We start from the raw sequence: 26,311 nt of genomic DNA, 5'->3' as shown, positions 1-26,311 counted from the left end.
TGAACCCAGAAAAATTGGCTATTCTTAAGAAGCAACTTAATGAATTATTGCCGGAAGGAATTATTAGGCCATCTAAAAGTCCTTGGGCCAGTCCCGTGCACTTTGTACCTAAAAAAGATGGTACATGGCGTAATTGTGGAGATTTTAGACGGCTCAATCGGGTAACGATACCCAGCCGTTACCCATTACCTCATATTCACGACTTCGTTGCTAGTTTGCGAGGCAAAACTATTTTTAGTCGGATTGATATGGTTAAAGCGTATCATCAAGTACCCGTCGAGTCAAAGGATGTACCAAAAACCGCTGTAACCACCCCCATCGGACTTTTTGAATATATCTACAGGACTTTCGGCTTACGTAATGCTTCACAATCGTTTCAAAGATATCTGGACAATATTTTAAGAAATTTAGATTGTTGTTATGCATACGTAGATGATTTATTAATCGTTTCTTCCGATGAGGAAACTTAGAAAAAAGACTTAGAACGTGTTTTTCAAACTTTAAGTAAACATGGTTTGCGTGAAATACGCCGCCAGCTCAGTCATTTCCAGCCAAGGACTGCAGTCCTCGGCTGGAAATGACTGAGCTGGCGGTGTATTTCATGTATTTCTGCTTTAGCCCTGGCTATTGGGTGCAATTTACTGAATATTTACTGAATAAACATGGTTTGGTTATAAATTTTCAAAAATGTGTTTTTGAAAAACCTGAAGTAAACTTCTTAGATTTTTCAGTTTCGAAAAAAGGAATATCTCCTATTCATGAAAAAATTAAGGCGATCAAAGAATTTCCCCTGCCAAAAACAGTTCTCGAGTTGAGACGATTTTTGGCAACATTAAATTTTTATCGTAAATTTTTGAAAGATGCTGCTAAAATTCAGGGTTGTTTAAATGACTATATAAAGAAAAAAGTAAAAAATGATAACTCTGTTATTTCGTGGAACAAAGCGACCATCGATGCGTTTGAAAAATGTAAAGAATGATTAACTCTACTGCTCTAGCTTTCCCTGCCCCGAATGCAAAAGTATCATTATCAGTAGATGCTAGTGATTTTGCTGTTGGAGTTGCTTTGCAACAATGCGTTGACGCGGTAGTTGAACCTTTAGTTTTTTCTCTAAAAAACTATCTCGCACAGAGCAGAAATATAGCGTTTTTGATTGTGAATTGTTGGCTGCTTATTTATCTATCTAACACTTCCAACATATGTTGGAAGTTAGAGAAATAGTAATTTTTACAGATCATAAGCCTCTTACTTTTCATATTTTCTCAAAAGCACGATAATTATTTTCCACGCCAAATTAGGTACATTGAATATATAAGTCAATTTACTACGGATCTACAACATCTTTCCGGTAAAAAAAAATTCGTCGCGGATACTTTCTCTAGAATTTCCCAAATATTTTTTTTCTGATTCTATTGATTAACGCTACAATGGCTGCTGATCAATCTACGGACACGAAATTGTTGTCTTTGCTTGATTCGGATGCCGGTCTTGATCTCAAACTAGTTTCTTTCACTACGACCTACAAGTCATTATATTGCGATGTTTCAATAAAAGTTGTGAGACCGTATGTTCCGAAATATTTTATTTCATACATTCTTTGCCTCGTCCTGGTATTAAAGCTACATTGAAATTACTCAAAGAGCGTTTTGTGTGGAAATCTATGAGCCAGGATTGTCAAAGGTGGTGTAAGTCTTGTTTGCCTTCCCACAAAGCTAAAATCATAAGACATACAAAATCTGCTCTAGGCACCTTTCCTTTGCTTCTATCAAGATTTCATCATATTAATTTAGACATCGTTGGCCCGCTTACACCTGCTCGCGGAAACTACTATCTACTCACTTGCATTGATCGTTACTAGAGATGGCTGGAAGTATTCCTATGAAAGACCAGACTGCAGATACCATAGCTAAAACGTTTTTAGAAGGTTGGGTTTCTAGATTCGGTGTTCCTCACGTTCTCACTACAAATTGTGGCTCGAACCTCCGAAGTAATCTTTTCACTTCCCTTTGAAAATTTCTGGGAACTCAACAAATTAAAACTAGTTATCATCCTCAAGCGAATGGATTCGTAGAACGCTTTCACCGTCATTTAAAGGGTTACTTGATGGCTCATTCTGTAAATTGGTTGGATTCCCTACCATTTGTCATGCTTAGGATCCGTTCAAGTGTAAAAGAAAATCTTGGTGTTTCGCCTGCTGAGCTTGTATATGGTCATTGGTCAACCTCTCACACTACCAGGAGATTTTTTTTTTTCGATTCCCATCTACGTATCTCTCAATTGGCTTTTGTGAATCTCCTGCGGTAACATATGAGAAAACTTAGACCTGCTCCAGCTTCTCGTCATGTAAAAGATTCAACATTTGTGTTTTAAGACTTGTTAACTGCAACTCATGTCTTTATGCGAGTTGATCGTGTGCGTAAACTCCTGGAGCCTCCTTACGTTGGTCCTTACAAAGTAATTTCCAGAAATGATAAAGTATTTCATCTGGACATAGATGGAAAAAAATCTTCTGTTTCTATAGCTAGACTCAAACCCGCTTTTTTTTATTGTGAGCTTTCAAGTTCAGAACCGTTAAAAAATACTGTCAGAAAGCAGTGTTGCCAGATTGGGGGAAATTTCCCCATTTTGGGGAAATCTGGTGCTCTCTGGGGAAATTTTGGGGAAATGGGTTTTGAGGGGAATTCTTTGGAGAAAAATTTTTTAATTGGGGAAAACGTGGGGAATTTTTTTTTTTTTTTCGTATTTAAATTCGCGTCTTGACATCTTGTAGTTACATTGTTTGTATCAAACAGCGTTGGTTTAGCTTTGTTCAACTTTATGGAATTCGCATTTCGCATTATGTGGAATATTATGCTACGGAATTCGCATTAATAGTTCTGCGTGAGTAACTAGTTAATACGTGAAACAGGCAAAAAAGAGTGTGATGAAGAATGTTCTTAGATAAATATATACAAAAATCATAGTTTAAATGTACATACAGAAGCAGAGTAAGTAAATGCGAGTAGAAAGAAAATATTTGGTTATTTCTTATCTTTCGGTCAGGCGCTTGTATTTATGACTAGTGGCACCCGCACGACTTTGCCTGTAGTAGAAAATTAAAAGGTATTTTGGTTCCCCTGTATATTTACAAATAATGCATGATGAATTTTTCGCCAATTGGTTTGCCCACGTCACGGTTCCGCATTATGATAACTTGGTAATTTAGTCATCCATCTTATGAAAATTTTGCTCGGGAAAATGTTCGTAAAATTGGAAACGAAAAAACGCTTAAAGGTGCACACCCCCGTGCTACAAATTAATTCATTGCCAAATTTCATGAAAATCGGTCGAACGTGCTAGGTGCTATGCACGTCACAGAGATCCTGACAGAGAGACTTTCAGCTTTATTATTAGTAAAAATAAAAAAAATAAAGATAAAGAAGACAAAAAAAAAAAAAAATCAAAAATGGGAGGAAAAAGAAGTTGGGGAATTTTATAAGAAAATTTGGCTATTTGGGGAAAAATATTTTTTTTTTCTAGAGACAAAAATATTAGAGGAAGTCGACTCATTTTATGAAAATATTAGTGGGAAAATAATTTTTGAATTTCGACAGAAAACATCGCTTTTTGGGGAAAAGTTGGAAGGGAATTGGGGAAATCTTGATTTGACCATCTTGCAACACTGTCAGAAAGTTTGGAAGAATCTCTCACCCTGTAGTCCGGTTTCAATTATGACACCTTTCGAACTGCAGGGGAGTATCTGGCAACGCCAAAAAATGTAAATTTTGTATTACGTGATATGTATCGCGTAAAAGTATATAAACCTTGTCGCGACACGCAAGCGAGTCGTTTACCATCCTTTTAAGTTCATTTGTTGACATTTGTTAAGTGATGTATGTTCAATATTTAGAAACCAAATAAAATCAAAGTCAATTCTAATTTCACGTAGTATGATTTCCGCTTTAAATTTTAAGCTACTTCAAATACCCGCTACAATGGTAACGGAAGGACAAAAAAATACGGTAACGGAAGGACATTTAGCCATAACATGATACAGGGTAAAATTTTAGAATGCTAGTATGAAACAAACTATTGTTTAAAGTTAGTAATCACATTTAAAACATATATAAGTAATGTTTGTGGGAAAAATATGAAGGTTTTTATTTATTTATTTATTTTATGTATTTATTTTTTAATTAAAAAAAAAATGTTTCATGATTTTATTTCTTCTATTGAAAACGATAAAAATCATGAAAACTGCACTTAAAAGTTCCTGAGCATGTGAAAATCAATTTGGTATGACATGTTTGTGATATGACAAACCAATTTAAGCAAAAAGAGTTGCTCACAAACTTGATATTTATTTTGAAAGAATACAAGCAATGATTGAAATTGCTTTCAGATTTGTTGCCACAAGTCACAAGAAAGGACTGTTCTGTTTAATGTTCTGCGAAGAGATCGGTAAATTCAAAGATCAACTTTCAAAAAGATGGAGAAAAAGGATCCAAAAAGATTCCTTCTCATCCTGACACACAAAATATGCACTATTTTAATTATGTAACAAGTCATGTTATTGAATATAGTAAGTACTTCAACAAATCGAACGGGATTTCACTTCAAAGTCAACAAACTTTCAGTTATAAATAATGTTAAAAATTAAGATACTGCTGGATTAAAAACACCAAATCATAAGAATATGCCAAATTATTCATTAACGTGTGGACAAGTTGTTAGTCGGATCGAAGGGAACGAAATTAACAAAGAGCTATGTTGGACACTTCATATAGAAGGTGAAAAAATAGAAATAACTTGTTTGAGAATGCATAATAATGTGGGAAAAATCTTCCTTTTTTGCTAAAGAAGGCAAGTTTGCAGGAAGATAAATTTTCTATGGATTATGTTAACATTATTGAGTATTTAAAGAATTCAGAATTGCAACAGATGGCTCAGGAATCAGATATCATTGTTTCAGACTGCTGTATTAGCCAAATAAATATTTGTAAATTGAAATTTTCCAAGTTCAACTGTTTTGAACTTCTCTTCCTTCCGTTACTCTTAACAAATACATAATTTATATGCTTAAAATAACTATTTTTTAAGACTTGGAGGTGGAATTATGACTGAACACTTCTGTATGTGCTCTAGTTTTTTTTATAGAATTTTCCCTTTTATAATTTAGCTGAACTTTTGGTAAGAACATGATAGCGTGAAAATCATGTTGCAAAAATATCCTTCCTTTACCGTTTTTTAAATTTGATTAAAAAAAAGTTACTAACTAAAAATTCTCGGCTTTGGCTTTTTTAGCAACTTACTATGATGCGTATAAAAGTCTATGCATCAGTTTTTGAAAAAATATGTATTTTGATATGCTCACAGACAGAGATGCATCGTTTTTTTTTTTTTTTTTTTTTTTGTAAAACTGTCCTTCCATTACTGCTGGAATTCACCACATGCACCTTTACTTCCCTGTACAATGAAGTGGAAGCATTGACTCCATGAAAAACAGGGTTCGAAAATATCATGATGTTTCCAAAAATATCAAAAACATCCAATATTTTGAATATATCGGATATTTTGATATATATCCGATATTTTCAATGAGCTCAAACTTAACTCTTCAAAGTAGTAACTGCATGTTCAAATCACTCTTCATTTTCTTCTTGTAAAATGAATTACAATTGTTGCATTACTAATAATGTTATGAATATTAAATAAAAAAAGAAGATTTTGTTATAAAAATGATGTATTAAGACATTATTAAAATATACTACATAATAAATGAACAATATCACTATGATTAACATAATTTTTCTATAGAAAATACCGTAGTTGAAAAAATAAAAATCGAAAATATAAAAATATCATGATATTTTCAAAATAAATATCGTGACATGTATCATGATAGACATCAAATGATATATATCGACAAACCCTGATGACAAAAATTATTAAATTTCAACATAACGTAGCCTTTTAATTACACCCAAAACGAATATAGGGGAGACCGGGGCAGGTTTTCGAGCGGGGCACGTTTTCGATTTGACTTTAACTCGTTAGCGAGCAGGTAGAGCGAAGCACCGACCAGACTATTTGAAAGGCAGCGCCACTAGACGACAACTACAAGAGTTTCAGTTGGATGGATGTTCATATCGCTGGGTAACGTCAGTTTCACTTGTTTTTATACAGGTAAATAAATTTTGATAACCTCATTTAAACTAAAAACAAACACATACGTCTTAAGTTAAGTTTTTGTCTGTTGTAATATTTCGAAAGAGCACATTTAGAAGCTATCAATAATGTGATAGTTTGTCCATAAAATTCTTTTTTTTGACCGTCTGCGTGAAGTTAAAGGAAAAACATGGCGACGGGGCACGTTTTCGAACACCAAGCGGGTCATATTTTCGCATCGAAAACGTGCCCCGTCGTTTCGAAAATATGCCCCGCCCCCCTTCGATCGCTACTATTTATTGATGTTTATTATATTATTTACTCTTAAATGAAGCGTAAATAGTTAAATACACATGAAAAGGTAAGCTTCTTACTTGACAACTTATATTTTTAAACAAAAAAAAAAGACAAAAAATAAATCACAATCTCAATCATTCATGAGAGATACATGTTAAAACAAAATAGGCCTAAGTGTTTATAGAAATAGCATTAAACTGATATGTTCACAGAATGACTTGATTATTATGACGATATTGATCTGAGTGTTGGGTTTTCAGATTTGTCATGGTATGACACTACAAAAAGAAGTCTGAAAGAGGCAAGAACACCATTCAGACTATGGTAGAAGCTGTCAACAAAGTAAAAGAAGGAAGAAGTATGAAAAGTGTAGCGGCAGAGTTCGGATTGTGCGACTTGCATTTGCTGTAAATGCAGCTGGAAATAGTATACCGCCTTTCTTTGTTTTTCCGAGGGTTCATTTTCATGAACATTTCATCCGTGATGGCCCTTCTGGTAGTGCAGGGGCCGCAAATCCTTCAAGCTGGATGACGGAAAAAACTTTTTTAAATTTTGCTCATCACTTTGTAGCCCATGCTCGATGTTCTCAAGAACGTCCTTGTCTTCTCTTATCAGACAACCATGAGTCCCATTTATCTGCTGAAGTTTTAGACTATTTAAAAGATAATGGTGTCCACCTGATTTCCTTCCCACCTCACAAGCTTCAGCCGTTGGATCGCAACGTGTATGGGCCATTGAAGAAGCACGTCAATACTGCCTGTGATGCTTGGGTTTGCACAAATAAAAGGCCTATGAAAATATATGATGTCCGATCAATTATGGCAACAGCAACGCCTTTAGCTTCAACGCCAAACAATATGATGTCTGGCTTCAGTGTGTCAGGGATTTTTAACTTGAACTCAGATATCTTTACAGATGCCGACTACATACCAGCCTATTTCACCGACAGACCTGCCTCAGTGCAGGCAGAGGTGTACAGGCCTATAACAGGGCAGCACGAAGAGGCTGATACTCAAGTTCTAAAACAGCCAAACGTAGGTTGTCCCACCACAGAAGAAGTGAGAACTCTGGAAAAAGCGGGTCCGAGAAAACAGACCGGCAAAGGAAGAAAGAAGAGAGAGTCGGCCATTTTGACAGACACTCCGGTCAAAGAGCAACTTTAGACTAAAGCAGCAAGCTTCAAGCTAAGCAGAGAAAACAGAAGAAAAATGAGAATGGAAAAAAAAATTTTGGAATACAAAATAGAACCGACTTTAAAATTGCTCTAAAAAGGGAAAAATAATTTTATTTTTTAAACACCATCGATAATACTTTTAAACATAATTTTTGAAGTTGGCGCAAAAACAAAACGTAAAATCCAGTGTAGCCACGCTTCGTTCATATTTTTTTCAGAAAATCATCTAAAGTTAGGAACGAAACATTTTTATTGTTACTCAAATACGTTGTTATCAATGCATAATGTATGCGGTAGTGAAGAAAGTGGACCTGGTTAAATTTATAGTTGTAGTGCAGTTGAGTTATGACTGTGAATGATTTTATCTATTGTTTTTGCGCCAACTTCAAAAATTATGTTTGAAAGTATTATCGATGGTGTTTAAAGAATAAAATTATTTTTCCCTTTTTAGAGCAATTTTGAAGTCGGTTCTATTTTTTATTCCAAAATTTTTTTTAGTTCATTCTTTTTAGTGTAAATGTAATTCAGAAATAGTAAGAAGTTACCATCACGAAACTTCACCTTATTTTTTCCATAAAAATGCTCCATACTAAAATAAACTATAAATACGCCTTAAACTTTTAAAGATCGGCACTAAAAATTTATCTTGTTAATTTTTAAAATTCATTTGTGTGTAAATTTAATTTTAACCATTTAAATATTACGTTTTCCCTAACTAAGTTACATTTCACAGCATACAAAGTGCTTGTGATGCAATTCTGTATCTCCTTATTTAGCCCAGATCATCTGTTATTGGCATATGATAACGATAAAAATACTACTATGAGTTGAAACAAACCTAATCTGGTAGCATTGTGAAGGCCTAAGCAGATTTTAATCACTGAATTATCTCACTTCCAGGTTAGGTTTACCCCCACTATAAAGCAATGACACTGAAGAAACTCGATGCTTGCTTCAGAGAAACCTTCATTGAAAATTATCACCACAATTACTATTAATATTACTGTTGTATGGCACCAAACTTTTATAACAATGGGTTTTATATTTAATCATTTAATTGGGAATTGCATGAAATTTACTGTTTTTTGCCCATAACTTTTTTCTAAAAAACAAATATGGTGAAACAAAGTAATGGGACCTAAGTTGAGCCATCCCCTATCCGTTAAAAAAAAAGAATCATCATAATCGGTTCACTAGGTGAGACGCTGTGAGTGGACAAAAAAAAACATACATACGGTATGAACTGATAACCGCCTCCTTTTTGAAGTCGGTTAAAAAAAGATAAGAAAAATGTAAAAAAGAGTTTCGTTAAGAGACAAATTGGAAAACCTAACAAGCCCGAAGAAAATGAAGAATCAAATGATGAAGAGGAAGAAGACTGTGCTTGCATTTACTGCTTAGAATTCTACAGTAAATCTAAGGATATAGAGATATGGGTAAAGTGCACTCGTTGCAAAAGATGGGTCCACGAGTCTTGCATCATCAAAGGAAACTCTGTTATGATATAAGTGTATGCGAAAACTTGCCCCTGTCTATTAATAAGGAATGCGAAAACTTGCCCCGGTCACGGGGTACATTTTCGCACGTGACATAACGACACTTAAAACTATTTTTCTGTAAAACAAAGTTTAATTAATTTGATGTAAGTAATTTCACGTTGTAGCCAAGGTTTCTCTAAATGGTGTAGTACAGTTTTTGCAAACTTAGGTAAATAAATAAAAATTAAAAAAATAATTTAAAAAAAGCGCGAAAACCTGCCCCGGTCTCCCCTACATTTGATTTTTTTCATTATGTCTCAAAAGATTCATGCGTGTAAACTAGAAAGCAACTAAAAAATTCATTTTGACCCTCACTGATTATATTTTGAAAAGTTTTTGCGGTGATATTTGAACCGCATTTTTTTTTTCGATATTTTTGTAGTGTGCAATAAATTAGAGCTTTTTGTAGCACAGTGGATCTTCCAAACCATTAGCACTGCCTATGGAATCATAAATAAATTTTAATATTAATAGATAAAAATGAAAAACTAAATGGTAAAAATTAAAAAGAAAATATTTACTAAATTATTGATTAAGCATTTAGATGTCAAAAACTGGTTTAAATTGATGAAAACTCAAAAACCTAAATTTGTGCTGAAAAAGATTTAAAAAATAATAATAATATGTATTTTGCATATTACCTGTTAATTCAAATTAAATATATACTACAAATTGCATTGAAAAACAATTATTCTGAAAGTATTTTTCTAATTAGCTTCTGGAATCCTTAATTAATATTGAATGTTATAAAATATCAGTGGTATAACGTTATTGAAACAAGTGCAAGTAATCATAAAATACATAGTTTTATAATAGGGAAGTTGCAACCTGTTAAATGTTCATATTTTGGATATTGTTAATTGACCCTCAAAACTAAAAAATTCACCATCGCCGAATTTTAAAACACCGTGGTTGATTTTTAATGAATTTTTAAAAATCCACGCACAAAAGTGCGCGCTTCTGAAACGTCACGAGCCTACGTCACAGGGCGCGAATGGCAGCCTTCCGCCGAAGATCCCTTGTTTTCGCTAGGAACATTTTGAGCGCGCTGATATTTTTATTTTTTAGAAATTCAATAATCCTTTTGAACACACTATGGAGGCCGGATTCGTTAAAGCACAATCTAAATAATCTTCCTCATGTAATATCAATGATGTTATTCGAATATTTTCGAGAGGATGGGAGGTTTAATGTTCCAGAAACGCGAGGAGTTAAATGCGAGGAGATAAGCCTTTTACGTTTCGTCTTCGAAGTCGAATGCGTGACCTTCGGCTTCAACCCTATCGGAAGAGGGGAGGACGTCACTTCCTATGCCATTTGACGTCACAAGGGCTTGAACTTTAAAAATTAATTTAAAAAAAACTACTTATCGCATCGCAAAATTTTTTTCACCTATGATGTTACTCTATCATATAAAAATAAAATTGAAAAATCGAAAACTTCCCTATTGCATGTTTTCATGATATAACTTAATTGAAATGACAAAAAAAAATGAAACAGTTCTTGGGAGTCATTGAAGTTTCATGTCAAATCAACACAGAAAAGTGGGGGGGGGGGGGGGTATATTAAATTGATGCAATACATTAACAATAAAGATTTGAAATGAAATTTGGCAAATAGTTAAGTTGGTATTTGTGCAATCAAGTTGTCAGCAACTGTTGAAAAAATTCTAACAGCATTATCTTTATGCATTATTATAGATAACTAGCAAAAATACCCGGCGTTGCCTGGGTCAGTAATAATTATTAGAAAAAATCGTTACTTGCTTTTGCTTTCTGTTTTAAGTGAAAGAATTTAAAACACATCTTTTTGACGTGATTAAAAATCGAGTTTCTTCCTTACCCATAAAACTAAAATAGCAATAAGTATAAAGAACAAAGTAGTATTGATTTAGAAACGAAAGCACTATATTTAAGCATATACACAAATTTAAAAAACATGAAATTAATCTTCTCATGTTTAAAAAGATTAATCTGTTGATACTTTTTTTTTAACATGGAGTCTAAAACCTTCTCTGTATGGCTAATGATGTACGAAGTGATTAAAAAAAAGTAGCTGCGCTCGTAATCCCCTTATACTTGCTTTAGTTATTTCGGGAAATTTCAATCATTGTGGCTCTTGGTGCGATTTTACCGAATTTGCGAAAGTCGTTTCGGGATACCTTCGATGATGCTCCCCCATTCTTTCCTTACTTTGTAAAACGATATATTAATTTTCGTTACAGAGATATCGTCGCCAGATGCTGAGATATTTTTGGTCACCATAAAATGGCGTTAAACAGTTTCATCCGAAATGTTACCGAAATAAGTAATAAAATTTGGTGATTGTTTGAAATTGTGCAAAAAGGAAAATTAATGGAAGTTTTTGTGCTGTTTATGGATTTGCCTAATTTAGTTGCTGGATTATTTAATACAGTAAAAAAAGTCTTTTGAAAATTTTTTGATTGGCGATATTTTGTTTACATGGTGAAAGCTGAGAAACATTATGACGTAGTCTTCGGCTTCAAAAACAGCAACGTTGAAAAAACTGCCAAATGCATCAGCTACGGAAATCTTTCTGCAAATATTTTGGCGATCTGCTGGTTGTTTGGATAATGAGTAAGTGTTCAATCAGCATAAATAATAATAAAAACCATTAATTACATTAAAGTTCCGTTTAAATGGAAAATCATCAGCCAAATCATGTATTATTTGCCAATCTTGTACAAAAATCTTACTTCAAGATTTGACTTGAGAAAAGCCTTGAACAGTCACGAAAAGCAAAGATAGTCAACAATACAACAATTGTCGCTATCGACAGGGAGTTGAGATGATACACTAAATACTGTATTAAGTTGAGGAAAGCCTTCAAACATAGATCTAAAAAGCTCATAACTCGTTTTTTATTCTACTTAGAAATTTCGAACAGGTGCCATCTTCAGCGGAAAAATCAGAGCTTTCGATGGACATATAATGTAAATATGTGCAAGTATTTTTTCATCCCAATATTAGAGAATTTATACAAAAATTGTGTTTTATTGCCCCCCTAAGGGGGTTTTGCCCCCCATAACGGGAAGAAAACTACCCTATGTGTTATTCTGATGCATAAGCTATATTATTGTAAAGTTTCATCAAAATCCGTTCAGTAGTTTTTGCGTGAAAGAGTAACAAACATCCATACATCCATCCATACATCCATACATACATCCATACAGACAAACTTTCGCATATATAATATTAGTAAGATTCAGGCTTTTATCAATGTTGTTTCAAGAAAAGCTACATTCATAATAATTGACCATGTTCTTGAATCTACAACCATCTAATAAATGCATTGCTTCAGATGTCAGTTATGAGTCCCAACGTAAGAATACAGTAGACCCTCGTTTTGCGCGAATTTATTTTACGCGGTTTCGACTATACGCGGTTTAAGATTTGACACCTTTATTTTATTTTAGGCAGATGAGTTTCGGTTTTACGCGGATGTGGCAATGCAAACAGATAAAAATTTCCCCTCTTTCAAAATCCGAACTCGTAAAGATTGCAGATTATGCGCAATCAACTGCATTTTGGCGAGCTAATAATCGAGCTTGGGCCACTGGAGACATTTTATGCGATTGGTTCCAAAGCTCTTTCCAGAAGTAAAGTTATTAAACTCACACAGTTCAAAACTCCCTGAAAGCAGGGCGAGCTCTAGCAGTTTTGCCGCCCCGGAACAAATTTGCAAAGTGCCGTCCCTCCCAGCGGTAAACAAAATATTTTTTTTTTAAACGTTTAAACGTTACATGTTTTCATTTTTGCATAACAAATATAGTTTATTTCCCTTCCTTTTGGTAATTCTATTCTTTTAAAGTTAAACGTTCTTCCAAAAATAAAACCTCGCCCCTCCCCCTGCGCTCCTTAAAATGGTTATGATTGAAAGCAGTTGTTTCTCAGTTGTCTTCATCTATTCATCAATTTATGGGTCCTAAGTACGGCCACAGCTTCCCACACTGTCCGACAATAGCACAAACAGAAAATATTTTTTGGGGTGGACGCTTAAAATTTCCTGTACTAGGAGGATCCGGGAGTTCTCCGCCGGAGAAAATTTTGAAATTGTAATCCAAAGAACGCAATTTTAAACAGTTTCCGGCGGTTTAGACGGTGGAAAGTTTCAGGGGACCATCTAAGGAAATTTTAAGAAACTGAAGTCATAATGGTCCCTTATCTAGTTATTGCTGATGTTTAGTATAAGTGATAAACTTCGTAAAAATTGATCCCTCTTGAACATGAGGGAACTTGTGTTAGTTACTGTTGGTAGTCTGGTTCAATATCGATGTTAGGCCGTGAATGTCCGCGTTTGTTATCGTCGGGGGGGGGGGGGGGGGGGCGCCCACAAATGAAAAATTGGAGTAGTGTTAGTTTTTGAATTTCAATATTGATATTAGTTGCTGGAATTCAGTTTTCGCGAGAAAAATTATTGACTTGAAAAAAAAAGTGTTGTGAAAAATTGAACTTTGAAATTGTGGACTTGGAAATTTTTTTGCAGTTGTTGACTTTCATAGTTTTTGGAATTGTAGACTTTGCGATTTTTTTAAAATGGTGGACTGTGAAATTTTCTGAAGTCGTGAACTTCAAATTTTTAAATTATGGACTTTAATTTTTTTTTTCTGAGGACTTAATATTGTTGAATTAGGATTACGTTTTTTCAGTGGATTTTGAACTTTGAGTTATTTTTTAATTGGCTTTGGACTTAAATTTGTCTGTTGAAATAGACTACTCAGGGCATCAATACCCCAATGCTTCGAGGTGATAACTATACCCAATGGTGTTCTGATGTTAAATTTGCATTATTAGAACGAAGTGCTTTGAGAATAGGCACTGGAGAAGAGAAATTACCCGTAAAAAATGAGAAATCAGGGGTCACTGATAAAGAAGTAAATGATTTCCTGGCTAGGCAGAGGGCTGCTTTATCAATAATTTACTTGACTATTGAACCAAGATTTAACTAGTATGTTGTGGCCATCACGAAACTTTCTTCTATATTTTTCTTTTTTTTTTTCTGATCCCTCCCCATGCTTGACGAGGAAGCAATATTCCCAACAAAAACAAAATTACACATGAAAACACTTGACGACCATCCCAATGTCTGAATTATTGCAAAAGCAAAGCAAAAAGCGAAAAATGATAGTTATTTTAAAAGCCTTGCTTAAATTTATTACAAATATTTTATTTGTTAACAAACATAAGATGGCAACAGTTAAAAATTTTAAATCATTGAGATAATATTTCCATAGACTAATAATAAGAGTAGACCGAGCTTTCTCATTCTTACTGATAAAGAAAATTGGTTCATAGATGTATCATGTGACTAGTGGAAGGGCTTGGCGAAGACTTTGGCAGCATGGTTGCTAGATGGCAGCATTATCTATAGTTTGGCACTCAACATGTATTTTAAGACAATGTGTTTTCATTAAAAAAAATTTCCAGGTGCAGAGATTGAACTGTTTTTCTTTTAGTTATGCATTATTTTGGGTATAACTTTGATATACACCCCCAAAAATTACGCGCCAAATCTGGCATTTCCTACGGCCTTTTTAGGGTTGCTGTTTCTTATTTTGGTGTTGCCAATTTTGGTTTTTTCAGCTTTTAGGTTTTTGCTGTTGCCAAATTAAGTATTTTCTTGTATTTTGTACCATTTTTTGAGTTTTTTTTAAAGTTTTGTGGCAACAGTTTTTGTGGCAACAAAGTTTTGTGTCAACAAAAACAAAAAAAGTCGCCAAATTTCCGATTTGGGGGGGTATATCAAAGTAGTTCCTTATTTTGACATTAGTAATAGTTTTTGATCAGTTTTCGGTAACTTTTATTTCATTTGGAGCTGTCAGCGTTGGCGTGAACGAAATGGCTTAAACGTTTTGCGTTAACGCAAAAATGTACTAATCGGTATCTTAAATTGAAACTGTAGGTAAAAATCTTACCGTTTGCTGATTCTTCTTGGTCGCTTGCATCTTTTATTGCTTAGAGAGTTATTGAAATTGACTAAAGAAAATGCACAATGCTATCTAAACGAAAAACTCACTATATTAACAAAATATTTACAACTTAGAATAACAAATTTACAAATCGGACTCCATAAAAGATCATTCTTCCGTGTTCCATCAATTCTATTTATTTTATTTCGCGCTGGCGTTGCTCGTCTGTTATGATTAACGCCCGCTGTTGCTAGGATATCCACCAGTCACATGGTTTGGTTTATGAGCAGCAAAAGGGTTGCCATAGCTCGGTCTACTCTTATTATTAGTCTATGAATATTTCCGATCATTTCCATACAATTAAAATCCCCAGAAATACGCAGACTACAATCTATTACGATTTATCTTTCTTATTGTTGCATTAATAAAGCTATTTTTATTCGTTAAAAAAATAATGATAATAAAAATAAATCAGCACCTCTTGGTGCGATTGGCGCCAAAATTGAACCTAAGCCTGTTTACATATGGATTCACATATATTCCAAATTTCAACCAGAACGTAGCATTACTTCTTGAGATAGGGCACTCACAATGGAAAAAAAGAACGGGCGATTGCGCTACCCCCTTTTTAGCTGTTGACACAAAAATAAAATCAGCTCTTATACCCACTAAGGACTACTTGCCGATAAATTTTTCTTTCATTCTGTTCATTATTTCTTGAGATACAGCAGTCACAATTGACGACAAAAAACGTTCTATAGCTCAACCCCCGTTTGAGTTATTGACACCAAAATTGAATCAGCACCTGTACCTGTTAATGGCAACATATGGACCAAATTTTGTTTGATTCCGCCAATTACTTCCTGAGGAATAGCAAGCACGCGTAACTCGAAAAACGTCCCATTGCTCCACCCCCCTTGGAGGAATTCGCGCCAAAAACCAATGGGCACAAGTTCACATAGGGGCACATATGTGTACCAAATTTCGTTCGATTTCATGCGGTAGTTTTTGCTGTAGAGCGGCCACAAAAAACTGGTCACACACAGACGTGACACACACACACACACACACACACACACACATACATACACACACACAGACAGACAGACATTTTCCAAAAATAGTCGAAATGGACTCAGCACACCTCAAAACGTTCGAATCCGTCAAAATTCGAAATTCGAAAATTTGCACAAATCCAATACTTTCTTCTATGTATTAGATATAGTAGAAAGTAAAAATATAACAGAACTATGTCATGATCCAGCTGATTCTTTTAAAAGAATTAAAAGACATTTTTACCCTGATAATCGATCGGTGCATATGAGTTTGTTTTCAGAGCTGACTAGTTGTCGGATGAAAGTAGATGAACCGGTAGACTTGTTCGCCGCGAGATTGTTGAATATTTGGAACAGAATTAGAGTAATTGACCCAGAATTTTCTGAGAAATATCTTTGTTTCCATCTGTTAAGGTATTTACCATCAAACTATGAGAATATATGCCGACATATTTTGGCTAAGACAGATAGAGATTTTGCTTTTGACAAAATAGTAGAAGAGTTAATTTCGGAAGAATGTCGACAAAGACCTGTGTTCCGATAATTATATTGATCTGCATGATCAGCCTTCCGTAGAGATGGTGTGTTACAGATGCAACCAGTAAGGACATAGAAAGGTTGATTGTCCTGCCACCAGTCTGAGTAGAGATGACTCTCAGTTCCAGAGAGGACGAGGCTCAAATAGGAGGAATTACAGAAGACGTCTGACTAGGAGAGGTTTTCCAAGGAGCAGGTTAAGACCCTCATCACCCAGTAGGAGCGAGTAGAAATCATTCTTTATCTCCAAAGTGAATTTTAGTAAAATAGAGGACAACTCTTCTGCTTGGCTTTTTGGCACTGTAGCGAGTCATCATTTTTCTCATGATAAAAGTTTATTTGTTGAATTTACGCCTGTAACAGATAAAGAATTGGCGGTAGCTGTACAGTCATACTTTTCCTATTGAAGTGGTAGGAGATATAATTGTTAATTTTGGTAAAACTAAGATAAAATTGTCTAATGTAATGTATTCTCCAAATTTGAGAAATAATTTGTTATCTGGTGCACGTTTTGATCAAGGTGGAGCTACTTTCGAAGGGGGCAAAGGTTTTGTAAAAGTATTAGACAGAGGAAAATTTATGTTTAAAGCAGTTCTCAAAAATGGGGTGTATTATGTAAATACAAAAGTTGTGAAATCTTCGGAAATTACTCATAAAAATAGTAATGTAGAAAGTTTTGAAGTCTGGCATAAGAGGCTAGCTCATGTAAATAATGCATATATGAAACGTACTGATGGTGTATGTAATGTTAAAGGTCTACCTAATTTTACAAACGAAGAGTTGCAATGTAAATTCAATTTAGAAAAATTTGAAGAAATGAAAGCTAATTTTACTGATAAAAGTAATACAAAAAGGCCATTTTGGAACTTTTGCATGTAACAGCATTAGGACCATGTAACGTACCAGGCAGAGGCAGGAAAGATGAGAGGTTTTTCATATCAGTAGTTGATGATTTTTCTTGAAGGGCATCTGTATTGTGGAAACATATAAAATTGCCGAAATTTTAAAGAATCATATTAATAGAGCTGGAAGGTTTCAAAATTTAAAGGTAGAAGCAATTAAAACTAATAACAGAAAAGAGTTTGTAAAAAATGATGAGTTGAAAGTTTTTCTAGACAAACAGGGTATTTATTAAGCATGAAATTGCTATTGATCACGGTTTCAAAATAAATGGGATAGCAGGTTCATTTAATCAAATAGTAACAAAGGGACTGAAGTGTTATTAAAAGACAGTGGCATGAATAAAAGATTTTGGCCAGAGGCTATGCTGCATTAAGCATATAAATGGAATAGGTTATGCCATAATCGGAAAAAATAACCTTTTGAATTATACGGTGGTTATACGCCATCTGTTAAACACTTCAAACTTTTTGGTATTGTGTCTCATGTTAAAATTTGCAAAAAATACAGAACTAGTGATGATTTAAAAACCCAAAAGGGAATATTGGTAGGCTATGCTTTCCGTAAGAAAGGATACTGAGTTTGGTTATCTGAAAATAATAAGGTAATAGAAACTACACTCATGTTTGTGAAAATTGCAAAAGCATGAAGGACTCATTGGAAAGGGATAAAATGTACTGCACATATTGATCATAGTGCTACAAATAAAGGATCAAAATTATAGATCAATGAAATGAAATTAACTGACGTAAATTAATATCGAATGTAGCTACCCCGCGCAGCTATGTGAGCCTGTACACGTTTGGAATCAAATCATTCAGAGGTTCTGAACGTCACGATTGGGAATAGCATCCCATATGGCTTTAATCTGAAGTCAAAGTTCTTTCGTACCATCTCCCGGACGAGACACATGGGCGAGTCTCCGACCATTGCAATCCGAGACATGCTTGATGGGCGTCAAATCCGGAGAAACGGCAGACCACAGAAGTAGCATAACCTGTAGTGCACCGAAGAACACTTGTACGTTGCGTGCGACATGTGGATGTGCATTGTCTCGCTGAAACACTGCACCAGGAATGCTCTAAAGAAAATGTAGTACATCCGGCGCCACAGCGTCCCTGAAGTAGCTCTCGCCATTGAGGTTACTCGTAATTCTTACTAGATGGGACTGCCCATTGATATTCAATAGCGCTCCAAACCATGGCACCTGGCGTTAGCCCGGTATGACGTCGAATTACACACTCTAGGAGGTGACGTTCCCAGGATAAACGTCTGATGCGTACACGTCCATCGTTATGGTGCAGATTAAATCTGGACTCATCAGACAAGATGACCTGTTGCTAGTTCACACGCTATGGGGTGTGTTAGTGGGTTTGTTGAAGCCGGAAGTGACAATGGTTGAGGGTAAAGGGAATCCTGTACAGGGGATTCCTTGTATGCAGGCCCTGAAACTGAGAATGCAGCAAGTGTGACACCTGTAGTCATGCTCCAACGCTGTGTTAGCATACTTAGTGTACGAGAGGACGCTATACGATCCATCACAGCTAGGCAGGTGTCATTTCAATTTCATCGTCCTCTGTCCATCCTTTACAAATACGCATCACATTTGAGGCATTATTCCACGTTTTGACACTGATTTCTCTATACGTACATTCATCCTCACGCATGCAGATCATGCGGCCCCATTCTAACTTCGTTACTCGTTCGTATGACGCTCTGCGTTTTGGACAATGCATATTGAGTAGTAGAAAAACTTCTACTATCGGCAGATAATCATACAAGAAGGATTCTAAAAAACCTTTAAAGCCCCTTATGTAGAGACTACGCGGCAGTTCAGAGGGTGTAACTCGGTCCACGCATGCGCGACGTCTCTGTAATTCCAATCATTTGCATCTCTCATCATGCTATACATTTCCTGTGAATTTCAGTTCATTTGCATAATTCCTTCTTGGTGTTGCAATTTTCACAAACACGAGTGTATTAATGTTCAATTTGAAGAAGAATAATTTTTATAAAAATGAATTAGAACTCGATCGCAGTGGAGCGGTGATGGGTGCCATAAGTTGGGCATCACATTTTGAGACAAAAGATTAATTTGATTATGATAGCGACATAGAATGCGAAAATTACAAAGCTACGTTGATTATTGAAACATTAATGGATTAGGGGGACCAAAGTGAAGAAGAGTGCAAAACAATGCCAAAAGATTGCTCATAAAGGCTTTTCTCTCTCCTTGTTTAAGACCTTGATCAGAACACGGAACATTGACAAGAAGAGAGCAGCAGGCAGGGCTACCGTTTGGGGGGGGGGGGGGATACCAGACCTATAGTACTGGGGTCTGGAGCTTTAAGGGGCCCGTATGGTCATGAAACCGTTTTTCCAATAATAATGTTAATAATTTCGTGGAAAAAAATTAAGCTATTTCAAGAGAGATTTATTGAGTTTCTGAATCTCTCAGGAAAAGCGGGTTTGATATTACTCAAGAATTGATGAATTTCCTTAAAAGACACAGAATTCCATTAGAAGATTGCAGAAGACACGTGTTTGATAATGGGTTGAACATGAAAGGTGTTGTGAAAAGAGTCAAAAGATAAATAAATGTAAATCCACTTGATCTATTTTCACCTTATGGGGCCCATTCATCAAATTAGATTTGACTATAAATACTGCAATGCAATTTCTCTTATGGCATTACCAGAAATTCGCTGGTGTTGATATACCTCACTTATCTCAAACATGACAGATTTTGCTGTAAAAAGATACTGTATTTGAAAACATATTTTTGTACAAACTTCAAATTAGTTTTTTAATTTACACTAAAATTTTAAAATTCAGTTATAAACAACAAAACAATGCAACATCACACATGAATACAATTTTAACCCTAGTGTCAATGACCAAACTTTTCCCTTACTTTCAATAATCGGGTACCCATTTTTAATTTCGAAGATTTAGAGCAGAAAAATATTTTTTTTTTCTAACACCTCTTCTATTTAATCAAAACATTTTCTTCCACCCTCATCTGGGGAAGTTTGTGTAGCCTGTTTTTACCAAAAAACGAAATGGCTTATTATTTTCCAGCGTTTTATGTTTACGTTTCACGCTAAGTTGTCTGTTAGAAAAAAATGTGTATCTCCAGCTTTTTCGTAATACTGGATGTATTAGATTTCACACTTTGGTATTTTATTGTGAATTCATAGCATTTTATTTACGAGGCGTGTTTTTAAAGTAAGTTCCGTTTTTACATAAAAAAGGAACGAGTACAGATAGAGCTAAGTAATTTAGTGCACAAAAATCTACCACCCTTACGCTATTTTTCAATATTGCTCCCGTGATTTTCCAAGCATTTGTCATAGCGTGGTACAGGTTTTTGTATACCTATTCGTACAAAGTTACCGCCCGTTTAGTCAACCATGAGGACTCTTACAGGGCTTTGGCTGGGGCGTTTTTGAACATCCTCTGGTCTGCCCTCACCTCGCTTGCAGCATCTTTCATTTGTTTCGGCATCTAAAGTCTTTCCAAGGTGGTCTGTGGCACAACAGCAATAATGAGCTCAGAGAGCATGTTATCCCATGGCTGACTACACAGGCGGCAATTTTCTATGAATAGGTATACAAAAACCTGTACCACGCTATGACAAATGTTTGGAAAATCACGGGAGCAATGTCAAAAAATAGCGTAAGGATGGTAGATTTTTGTGCAATAAATTTCTTTGCTCTATCTGTGCTCGTTCTTTTTTTATATCAAAACGGAACTTACTTTAAAAATACGCCTCGTATTTACACCAGTGATACTCAACTTACGACCCACGGACCACATGGGGCCCACGAAACTCATACCATATACACATAGATCTGCTGCACCAAAAAATATTATCAGTTAATTTTATCCTCACAATCATTTGCTCAAAATTTGCTCTCATGCCGTCTGACATTCGTAGGTATACTCAAAAAAAAAAGACAGATAATATATTCCATATATTTTGATAATTTCGAAGCATTTGATCGAATGGTGAACACCAACGAGTATATTGCCCTCTGAAATATAATTATGAGTATAATTAATTTCATTTAAAATCTTAATTATAGCTGTAAATGTAATTTGAATAAATGTAAATTATACAGAAACTTTCTTTAAGTCAAAGATCTGCAGTGTGACTCGTATGTAATATGCAATGTTTTCAAGTGTTTATAAATTTTTTTTTTTTACAGCGTGAAAAATTTTTCGGGCATGGGAAGTGAGTCCAATTCTTCGGTTTTACACCAAGAAAATAAGTGAAAAAATTGAAAAACGAACCTTTATCGAAAAAAATCGTTTCTGAGGATTTTTTAGATTTTTTTTTTGGGGGGGGGGGGACGCGCTTCAGTGTCCCAACTTGCTACAAATGTTCATGCTTTTGAACAATACACTTCTCTAACCCTTCAGAAGAATATTAATGGTGAATACAATGCTGTTTTCCCTATCAAATATAAATAATTACTATGTAACTACCGAAAACGTAATACAATTTGGGGGCGCGATGTCAAAGGGGGGAGGGGGAATGATGGGGGAAAGCGGTGGTCATACTTTGATTCAAGGGCTCATTTTACATGAGAGTCATCAAAAATTGGTGTCAGAAGGTTTTTGAAGGGGCATTTTTTGACGTGCATTGCAATGGGTACCCGGGTACCTGGTTATTGAATCTAGGTATAAAAATTTTAAAGGCTAAAAAACTCTCCCCCAAAATATTTTTGAAAACATGGCTACAACTTTCTTTAGTTCAGATTCATGCAAATAACAAGGATTAAAAGTAATTTTACCAAGACCTAGTCACAAAGCGTAAAAATTATGATAAAAGTCGCAAAAAGGTACCCGGGTACCCGGTCATTGACACTAGGGTTAAGCAATTCATTTTGAAGTAAGTAAGTGTATAAGTGAGAGGGAATGAATTGACGGTTATAAAAATAAGCAATGGCAGGGGTGGGGGGTCATGGGGAAGGGCACGGATTTAAAATTGGTCCCAGGCCCCATTGCTGGTAGCGGCGACCCTGACAATAGGGTTGGAGGATTCCGATAGAAATCCGACTCCAATCATTCTGTCTCACTTTGCAACTAGACACATGACCATCTGACATTGGCGACAGCAATTACGGTACAATAAACATAGGAGAATAAAAACACCAACAATGTTCACATACTTTACAGATTCCCAAAAGCTACAAAAAATGAATTATGTTTGCAAAATACTTTTGTACAAATTTCTTCCTAATGAGAAATGTGTTTTTAGAAATTCAAACCAAAATTTTAGGAGCGCCAAAAGGAGGCCAAAACCAACGAGGGTACCGACATCGGTGATGCACAACCAAAAGTGTTCACATTGAAAATTTTGAGCCATTCCTAAACAATAAAAATGATCTTTCTGATTTGTTAGTGAAGGAATATTCTATCATGGAAATAACGCAAGTGATCATGGATCATCGATTTATGCGGCATTTCCGTGGAACCATGGGCGCCCATATGCAAAGTTGCAAGGGTTGGCTCAAATATTTTCCCCGTGGTTTGGCTGAATATTTTTCCCGTGGAAACTGATTTCAGGACAGATTAGAGTCATTAAAATTTGACATTTTTAATAACTTATTCATTAATGGCTGGAGAAGAAATGTTTTTACATTTTTGCAAAGAAAAAAAGTACTGAAAGTATAAATGTTCTAATTTCAAAGAGGGGCTCAAGCGCCCTCTTGCCCCCCTATATGGGCGCCCTTGCGTGGAACGTAAACTCCGCATAAAACAAAAGTCTACTGTAATTTTAAAATTAGAGGTTTTTCAGCTTTTGGTATAGAGTTTTAGGCACAGTTTAAACTTGTGAAAAACTCATGTCAAAAAATTTGCCAACTCTGTTTGTACATAGAGAGCAAATGTATCTGTAAGACACATAATAAAAATCTTGTTAAAACATTATTAGTGTAAAAAGTAAAATTAAATTGCAGTTTTATTGTTCGATTCCACATTTTTTACTTTTAAATTTTTTTTACCTCTAATACAGCTTTATTCTTCAATCTTTCTTTGTGAAACCAAACATACTTGCCAAGAACTGGAGCACATGGCCACACATACATTCCAAAAGAGGGATCAAGCAGCTAAAGAAATGGAAATAAAAGTTACAATACTAAATAGAATTAAAATAAGAAATAACAATGTCAAAAAGCATATTGCAAATTACTGTAAACATGTGTTTCGGCGTTACAAGGAACGCCTTTTTCAATGCAAAAGAAATGAGCATAAGGATAGAAAGACATTCTTTACATCCATAAGCTCATTTGATGTTATTTCTTACATTACTTTTCAGCACAAAGGTATTTATTCCTCTTAACAGAATTATTTTTATGAACTTCATTACAAGTAAAACTGCCTAACAAATACATGTAGTTTATTAATTACTAACTTTTTAACATAGACATAAATGTGCCATATCTATATGATGGAAAGCACTGTAAATGGGGAACGAAGAATTGTGAAATAGTTCAGTAGTTTGTAAAACTACAATAATACTAAACAGAACAGACAAATGTGAAAAAAGTCTTTAATTTTTCTATACAGCAGAGCAACTTACTCAATATTCAATTCTGTAGCATAAAACTAATGGTTAAAGCAAATCATTATCATGCTTTTAGTAGTTGTAGTTTTAAAGTAATCTTACAGGGGGGGAGTGGGGTTGTTGTATATGGCATTTTAAACACCATTAATATTACAGCACAATGATTATAAAAGATAAATGGAAAATGATTATATAGACTAGTGCCTTACTTCAAAGTAAAAATTACTTTTTGGATTTAACAAATTCGAAACAGCAGATTCAAAACTCAAAAGTTTACCCATTTTTCAAAATATAAATTAAAAGCATAACAGAAGCAATAAAGTAGCTCTGCACAAAAGAAGAAAGTTGAAAAAAAAATTAAAACATAGGTACTTTATTAAAACTACTTACTTCTCGTATACTAACTTTCAAACAGTTAGAGCTACAAATATGCATTTCTGACCCAGAGCATAAACTATCAGAGGAACTACAACTTATTTCAATAATATCAGTTTCATTTGTGAAATGGAAATCTTTAATACTACTCAAGAAATCCTGATCGCTCATTTTGCTTTTCTATGATTTTTTTCCATGTCAAGAATACTAATAAAGAGGATATAATAGTTCAGGTGACACAGTTACACAACAAAATAAAATATTAGAGTCAAACATTTTCTATCGTCAATATAAAGAAATGATTAGTAAGTATTGAATTATCCATGCAGGTCCTTTTTATTGTGGTAATAAGATAATTTCACCACGCAATGAGACACCATGATTTGATGAATAAATACGATGAGAGCTCTAACAAGGTTCATTACGTTATAATCCATTAAATATGTTAAGCTTTGCTCCAAAGTAAGATATAAATTAGTATTTTTCAGTTTGTTAAGCTATAATTGCACAAGTTATTACTCAACTTCATGGAGTTGAAAAAAAAATTGTAAAGCGCAGACACCGCAGCTCCGAGTGTAAACAAACGCACATGTTGTCGTGACAATTACAGTGACGCACTGAAAAGCTCAGTTTACATACGATTTCATTAAAAGGGATTCATTTATTGATGCTTTGAAAGTCTTTTTTATTTGAATACAATGCATTCATTTCTTGAATAGCAGTAGCAGTTTTGCGTTGAAATATCAAAACATTTTAAAATATTTCTTCTAAAATTTTGGCAACGTTCAACATAGGGGTTAGAAGTGTCTGTCTGTTTTTTTTCGCCCTTTGGTGGTCGACATAGGAGCATCGTTTTGACGGAGGAGACAAGTTTTTCTACGCCCTTTCCTTGAGTCATTTGACTCGTGTTTTGCTTCCGTTCCGGTGGGACATTATTTTGAAGACTCAAGTATTGTACCTTCCTTTTTTTGGTTTTCTCTCGTGGTGGTTATTCTTTTTTATTTGTTGGTTATTATGCTTATATCCAAATGACAAATAAAAAGCGGAAAAGTAAAGAATCTGATAACGAAGAAAGTCTGGCTTGTGATAAAATTCGTAAGCATGACCATTTAGTATATCAAAATTGCCTATCTGACTCAGAAATATTTAAGCTAGCATTAAAAAATGGATGCCAAAATATAAAATTAGCCATTTCTGGAATTGAAGGTCAAATCCCCTCAAATAAAGGCTTAAAGTTTCACAAGGAACTTGACAAATTCACAAATAAAGGAGACTCGGTTATCTTTTCCCGTAATGGAAATATCATTCTGACAACAAATAATCAGGAAACATTGGAAAAAACAATAAAACTTAAAACCTTTTTAGATGTTCAGGTTAATAAAAGGGTGATAGAAGATTATATTTGTACAAAATATATTATTAAAAATGTTGACGTAGACATAAAGCTCGACTACATTGCTATAAAACTAAAAGAAGAAAATATAAATGTGTCCCAAATTTGTAGATTTACTAAAAAGGGAACAAAAGAGCCAATTCCTGTCATTCTCATCAAAGAGATAGGAAAAAGTAACAGGGAACATTTGAATATCGGCAGAGTAAGGTACAGAATTAGTAAATTCATAGACAGACCTCGAATATGCCATAAATGCTTAAAAGTGGGACACCCTGAAAAATTCTGTAAAGGGGAAATTAAATGCCCAGACTGTGGAGACAGCCATACAGCATGCGGCAAAAAACCTATTTGTTTCCGCTGTCAAGGTGATCATCAAGCGACAGACATCAAAT

The 26,311-nt window shown here is 34.7% G+C and overlaps 1 protein-coding gene across 1 annotated transcript in view; it reads right to left on the bottom strand.

The window, feature by feature from the left end:
• LOC129226452 (histone-arginine methyltransferase METTL23-like) overlaps window positions 1–24,819 on the bottom strand; it is a 36,709-nt gene extending 11,890 nt beyond the window's left edge. Inside the window, exons 1-2 of the mRNA XM_054861059.1 lie at window positions 24,542–24,819; window positions 23,589–23,693 (exon numbers count right to left, since the gene is read on the bottom strand). Coding sequence (XP_054717034.1) covers window positions 23,589–23,693; window positions 24,542–24,697 — 261 coding nt within the window. The 5' untranslated portion in view covers window positions 24,698–24,819. The remainder of the gene's footprint in view (window positions 1–23,588; window positions 23,694–24,541) is intronic.
• Between the last annotated feature and the right edge of the window lie 1,492 nt (window positions 24,820–26,311).

The sequence above is a fragment of the Uloborus diversus genome, chromosome 7, assembly GCF_026930045.1.
Source record: "Uloborus diversus isolate 005 chromosome 7, Udiv.v.3.1, whole genome shotgun sequence".
NCBI classification, from domain to species: domain Eukaryota; kingdom Metazoa; phylum Arthropoda; class Arachnida; order Araneae; family Uloboridae; genus Uloborus; species Uloborus diversus.
The sequence above is the reverse complement of the archived record's forward strand: the minus strand, read 5'-3'. Positions and strand labels throughout refer to the sequence as shown.